Below are 7,139 nucleotides of genomic sequence, written 5' to 3'. Positions count from 1 at the left end.
CAATGGGTAGTTCTCTACCTTCCCCAAAAAGGAATGGTTTAGTGTTAGACACATAATTTCAGGAAGAGGAATAAGATCTTTTTTTCATGTGTAAGTGACTCTGTTACCTGGAAGATAAGCATAAGACAAGAAAGACCTGTGGAGTAAAGAAATAAATTCATGTGACTAGGGCATAAATTCCCTTTACCCTTACAAAATATGGAAGCAATCCCATGAGAACCAATATTTGACCAAACACTTGCTTACAGTCATTCTGTATAACTCAAGACCATTGACAGGACATAGAGATAGGTTCTCTTCTCAAACAGTGATACATATGAGGAATTTGTTATACTGTACTTTCAGCTCTAAAATTAAATAGATACATGTGTGTATATATGTGTGTGTATGAATATACATGTATGTTCAGAAGGAGACAACAAAGAACATTAAAAATTATTTTAACTTCCAGAAAGTGAGATGAGCCTAACACTTCTCAGTTTAGTATGCCATATTAAAAATTGAAAGGACATGTCTGATATATATTATTTGGTGTGAATTAAATTTTATTTAAATATTTTCAGAGAGTATTTATACAAGTGTATGTATAAAATTGCATTCAATGTAAAATATGCATCTAATCAATATATTCATGAAATTCTTTATCTTAATTCTTGTCTCTCAAATGTGGATGTTCAAATTCCATCAATTTTAAAATACGTGGTTTCAAATACATAAAAATAGTATGATAAAATACAATTGAAAACATTTTATAGTCCCCAGAAGTAGATTTTTAAAAAATTAGAGGTAAAGATACCATTCTTTGCAAGCCTGGACCTTTACTGTCCATCCTCACCACCTCAAGAAACAGTTAACTAAGTTATTTCTTACAGATAAAGCCATTTGTATTTTCACAGGGTTCATCCAAAATATTTTGCCTTGGATTATATGCTATGCAGGACTTTGGATTTAAAGTTTCTGATGATGGAAATCTATAACAAAGAAAGAAAATGTTAGCATGGAAAAAAAAGAAATATGAATGTTTAGGGATATTATTTTATTAAATGGTAGAACTTTTAAAAGCTTTTAAGTGATATATTAGCAAACTATTCTTTTTTTCAATACCCCATAATTATGATTTTAGCATACAATACTTCACAAAATTCAGTTAATTTCTCTATACTCAGTAGATTGAGGCCACAGTTTTTTAATTTTTTATTTTGTTTTGTTCTATTTGTTTACTGTGCTCATAAATGGTTTACATGTATGATGTTTTACTTCTACTTGGTTTAAGAAGTATTAGTTGACCTAATTTGGGAAAACAAACCAGTTCATAAACTTTGTTATTGTATGACTCTACAAATCCCATATTCATGAATGAACATTACATTTAAAGATAACATAGAAAATAAACACAGAATATTTGAAAAACAGGAGAATACTAATAATATTGGGTCTTTATCAGAACAAATAATAAATATTTTTCTCTAGATGGCTCAGTGCATACATGTATACTTCCAAGTGCTTGAACTAAGCTTAAAAAAAAAAGGAGTATCTGTCAACAAGAGTACACTAACTTTCATGTCATTGAACCTAAACTTAAGGAGTGTCCTCAGTGGATCTATGGTTATGTCTTTTTTGTTTTACGTGTATTCATTCATGCCCTGCACAGGTAATATTAGTTACAATCACCCTCCCTGGATGTGACCTTCCCTAGTCAGAACTAACTAAGGATAAATTCACAAGAAGAAAAAAAAAAAAAAAAAAAAAAGAAAGAAAGAAAGGAAAAAAGGCCTTAATGGCCAGAAACTTACAGATCCTGATTGGGAGATGAGCCATCCTTCCACAACCAGGCACCATGTTCTTCACTATAGGAGAGTCCAATCCAAAAAAAGGATTGAGAGGAGTTCATGAAACCCTGCTTCAAGACAAAGACAAGCATATTAATCAAACGTGAATCTACTCTAGGATTATTCCATACTTCTTTCTTGGTACCAGAGATTGAACTCAGGGGTGCTTAACCATTGAGTGACATCCCCAGACTTTTTAATATTTTATTTTGAGACAGAGTCTTGCTAGGTTGCTTAGGGCCTTGCTAAATGGCTGAGGCTGGCTTCAACTTGTGATCCTCCTGTCTCAGCCTCCTGAGCCACTGGGATTATAGGCATGTACCACCAGTCTGGTTATAATAATACTTTAAAGAAAGTTAGAGCTCAGAATAAGATTCAGCCTGTCCATTACATAATCTGAAATCATTTTTAGCTTCTAATTTATAGTCACATGCCTCAATTTTCTAATTTATTAGACCCATTTATTTGTGAAGAGAAACTACTACAAAATTTTACTTCTCGAAAGAATGAGAAACATCATAAATGAACTTAAGAGTTTTCATATAACCCTTCCTTCAGAGAGGAGCAATGATTAAGATAAGCTGTGTGGAATGTATATATACACCTCCTTTCCTACAATAAACGGCTCCCACTCCTGCTGTATCAATCTACACAAGTTGCTCGTCACCCCCCGGTTATTTTGCTGCAGCCGGACTGCGGCAATGATCAAATTTGATTCCAAATTTACAATATCTTGAAGGATGAATCTCATGAATACAACCTTCTTACCCTATGCACAGCACAGATCCTACCTGTACCTTAAGAATTTTGTCATTTTTCTGGTAAGAATTTGATAATTTTTATGATCACACACTCTACTACTGCTTCTATATTATGTTACAGAAAGATTGACAAAAGCTATATAATTACAAAGGAAATTATAATAGATTAGAATTACTCAAATTTCTAAAGTCACTTTTTTAGTTCTTTGATTAACATGTAAAAATAATGACTTATTGCTTATTCTTTGAATTCTTGATGACAAGTTTGTGGTATTTATCCAGATTTTTGTGGTTATGATGAAAATCTTTGAAGAATTTTATATAGGTTTTAATGATTGCTTCCAGGTTGAAATTATTAGGTTTCTGGTTCAAATAAAACCATTAAATATATATATATATATATATATATATATATATATATATATATATATATATATATATATATATCTCAAACCATTTTCTATCTGAATAGAAATATAAGTCAAAGTATTCAGCTTATATAGCATATTTTATGGGTTCAAATAAAATGTAGGAAACAAGAATAAAGTACATGCCAATTCATCTCTGTTTTGGAGCTGAAGTAGACTGGAATTCTGAGCAGCACAAAAATGAAAACTTTCGTTCCAAGTTTTTCTTTCATTGGAAATGAAATAACAGTGGCACTGCTGCCCAATCCACTTTTCTGGGCAAGAGCAGCAGTCGGACACTAAGAAAAAAAACAAAATATGAGATGACTCAGAAGATATAAATTTTTTTCAATGCTACTTATTCATTTAAAAATTGTGTGCCATTTATTATTGTTTTTCTACAAATATTCTTTGGGAATCTCCTATATAAACTATGGTTCAGAGAATATTAACACAAACTAACCGAAACATTTTTTTTTTTCTATTTATAAGATATATAATGGTGCACTGCTAGGTTTGACCTGGAATATCCCCAAAGATCCAGGGGTGAGAAACTTGGTTCCCTGCTTAGTGTCATCAGGAGGTGATACAGGTCCTAGTGGGAAGTTTTAGGTCACTGGGGGCATGCCATTGAAGGAGATAGTGGGCCCTGGCCTCTTCCCACTGTCTTGCCATGATGTGAATAGTTCCATTCCACCATGTGACTCCACCATGATGTGGTAACCTTCTATAGGCCAAAAACAGCAGGGTCAACCAATTAGGTACTAACACCTCCAAAACTAGAAGCCAAAATAAGTTTTTTTTCTTTGTAGAAGTTGATTATTTTAGATATTTGTCACAGTTCTAGAAAGCCAACTGACACATACACATTCAATGTAATTTAATCATTTTTACATTAGAGAACTATGAAATGTGACTATCCTACAGTCAACAGACAAACTTGTGTCACTAACTGCAATATTTTTTCATGCATCTGTGTGTGAAAACAAGATACTGTCTCTTTAATTCTTTATCAGTCATAGAATTTGCAAAGAATGGAACCTACCTTCTTGGAGTTCTATCATAGATCCTGGAGAGAATGTTGGTTGGATAGTTTGTTTAGTATATGCTGTTAAAAAACATTAAGGATTTACTTAATCAGGTTTTTGGAATAATAATAGGTTTATGGAATAATCAAATATTACAAAGTAGTAAAATGAAATATTTACTATTAAATAATGTAATTGCAATTATGATCTTTATATAGACTTTCTAGAAAAACTTACAAATTTTCAGCAAAATTCCCAAAGTAGCCATCAACAAAAGGCATATTACTCCCAAGGCCCCAGAAATGAATCTCCACAGAGTGATCTGAGAAACTGTAGAGAAAAAAATGTATATGATGATGATTTAAAGAACAAACACAGAAGCTGATGTTCATAAGAGGAGAAGCCAATGAGATTGAATCCAAAGAGTTCTTCATTTGGTAACAGAGATATCTTGCTAATTGAAGATTGGAAAATGAAGACATTTTGTTCAAAATGCCACCAATACCAACATCTTTATGTATGCTATTCTTCAGTGAGATAATTCATGCATGTTCTTTTCTATGAGTTCTATCTCAGTAAAGTAGATTTCTCACTTATCTTTTACTTTGGCAAAGAAGTCAAAATATCTGCTGTAAGAAGAGATCAACAGGCAGCAAACTGTTTGATGAGCTTATATAACGGACATTTACTGTTTTTCTTTCAACAAAATCACAAGATATATAATATAATTCCCATTAGATGGTGAGGAAAAAAAGTATTAAGGCTAGTAAGTACCCATCTTAAAAATCAAATCAAATTTTGTCTAGGTTCAGAGTCTTTTATTTGATTATATTCTGTCATTGTCACAAGAATACTACTAGGGACTGTGCCTCTCCTTAATTTCAATGCAAGATCTGCTCTAATAAACAGGTTTCTGAAGGTACTATAGGTGAGATGACATGGGAGCATTCTGAAACTGTGTGATGAGAGATGGCACAACCAGTGTGTGGGTTGGAGGCCCAAGTTCAACACAGCACACTGAATTATGATACATAAGTGACTTTTTTCTTTATGCTTTTAAAAAAAATCTCATTCAAATTTTCTTTCTTTTGCTCTAAAACATTTCAACATTAGTAGATTCTGAATTAAATTAGTACATTCTCAAAGAGTGATATTGTCTATAACAACAGTACAATGTGTCAGTCTGTGTCATTTTTGAATGTCACAAGACAAATATTAAATTAAAAACTTTGAAGCACCGTGTCATTAAAATCTGAGATTCTCTATTTCAGTGCTAGAAATTTGTTGTTTACCTTTGAACCACTTATGTTCATGTTTTATTACAAATTTAGAGGTACCCTATCAGAAGCCACTCGAACCGTTGGAAAAGTTTACAAAAGATTTTAACTTCATAAAATCACACTTAACTTACAAAATGAAGAATCAGGAAAGTAAAGTGAATGCAAAACGACTAATAGATAGAAAGCCTAAACATCCTTTTTAAATTTTAAAGCACTGTTCTGAAATTAGCTAATCTATGAGATGTATTTTTCTGGTTGTTTTTTATGTTTTCAATTTTATGACGAGGCTGCGTATACCTGCCATTTGAAAAGATGTTCCCGGCTTGATGAAGAGAAGACACAATGTGTCTGCCTTAGCAGGAATGGTGTTGGATCATGAAGCTGAGTAGGAGGCTAAGGCTGGAGAAACTAAATATAAAAGAGAAAGAAAATTTGTGTATTAAAATAATTTCTTGAATCATCTATTGATGAGAAGCATAGGTATAGATAGTGATATGAATAAGAAGTGGTAAACATCAAAAGCTTCTAAGATGCTCTAGGAACCACAATACAGGAAATTCTCACTATACTTTTGTAATGGAAACACTTGAACCAGAACACAAGAAGGTGAGAGGGAGTTTTTTTTCCAATGTTTGTGCAGCAAAGTTGTCTTAAAAATTATTTGGAAAGTAGGGAAAAATATGTGCAAACCAGTGATAAATTTATTTAGCATAATAAAGTTCCATGCTGATCTTTCTCTTAATAATAATCTTTATTATTTACCTTGTACTGTGCACAGTTTAAAGCATATAGCTTTAAACTTGATGTCTAAAAATTCTTTAAAATTAACTTCTGAAAAAATGGCTAAATAATCAAGATACAAAAAACAGCTTCATTTTAGTAATGGGTAATATGAGACCAGGTAGAGCTGAGTGACTTGATCAAGGTCTCTGAAACTTGAAAGCCAGGCAGTCTTCCTCCAGAGCACACATGAGATATATTTTAAACCAAGCCCATCTCTTTGTATGTATGTATTTTGGAGACATTAATTTCATTTCTTTAGCACAGACTGGATAGTACTTCCATGTCTCATTCTGTTTCTGCCTCATTAACCCAGCCCAAAAGGTGGAACCAGAGTGGCTTCCCACTACTGCTTTATAAACACACAGGTATGTGCACGCATGCACACAAAAGCACATGCCTGTGCTCCAACACTGCCTCAGGTGTTCTAAATCAACATGTCAGCGCCTCATTCACATTAGGCTTAGATATTTCTTTCAATGTGACTTGATCATTGTATATGACTAGTTGCTCTATAATTCTTATTTTTACTAACATGGATTATTATAACTATTGTGTTATTCAGATGATATATATACTTTAGTTCACTTTTTTGTCCTCAGAAGAGTAACCTTATTGGGTGCCGTAACATGTGCCTATAATCCTAGTGGCTCCAGAACTGAGGCAGGAGGATTACAAGTTCAAAGCCAGCCTCAGCAATGGCGAGTCGCTAAGCAACTCAGTGAGACCCTGTCTCTAAATAAAATATAAAATAGGGCTGGGGATGTGGCTCGGTGGTCGAGTGCTCCTGAGTTCAATCCCTGGTACTCCACCCACAAAAGAGTAACCTTATTCATGAGTAATCAATTATGAAACAGGTGTGGCAGAATAAGAGTCTCACTCGAGAGCAGGGATTTGGGTCTATGGAGACACCCACTACCATTCATCCCCACACAAAATAAGACCCCCATGTCAGCTTTTTGTGTTTTATATATATTTTTAAGCAATATACTTTGCTACACATTCATTTTATTATAAGAGATTTTCAACCCCAAAAGAAAAACAATACAAATGC

The 7,139-nt window shown here is 33.2% G+C and overlaps 1 protein-coding gene across 1 annotated transcript; it reads right to left on the bottom strand.

Annotated features, from left to right (window-relative positions):
* Positions 1-859: 859 nt before the first annotated feature.
* Positions 860-5,691, bottom strand: LOC143396706 (natural killer cells antigen CD94-like). The gene is made up of 6 exons (XM_076852656.1): positions 5,603-5,691; positions 4,263-4,355; positions 4,043-4,105; positions 3,145-3,296; positions 1,794-1,900; positions 860-971 (listed from the first exon to the last, which is right to left on the bottom strand). The coding sequence occupies exons 1-6, from the start codon at positions 5,607-5,609 to the stop codon at positions 860-862; spliced, it is 534 nt and encodes a 177-aa protein (XP_076708771.1). The 5' UTR covers positions 5,610-5,691.
* Between the last annotated feature and the right edge of the window lie 1,448 nt (positions 5,692-7,139).

This window comes from Callospermophilus lateralis, chromosome 4 (genome assembly GCF_048772815.1).
Source record: "Callospermophilus lateralis isolate mCalLat2 chromosome 4, mCalLat2.hap1, whole genome shotgun sequence".
NCBI classification, from domain to species: domain Eukaryota; kingdom Metazoa; phylum Chordata; class Mammalia; order Rodentia; family Sciuridae; genus Callospermophilus; species Callospermophilus lateralis.
The sequence above is the reverse complement of the archived record's forward strand: the minus strand, read 5'-3'. Positions and strand labels throughout refer to the sequence as shown.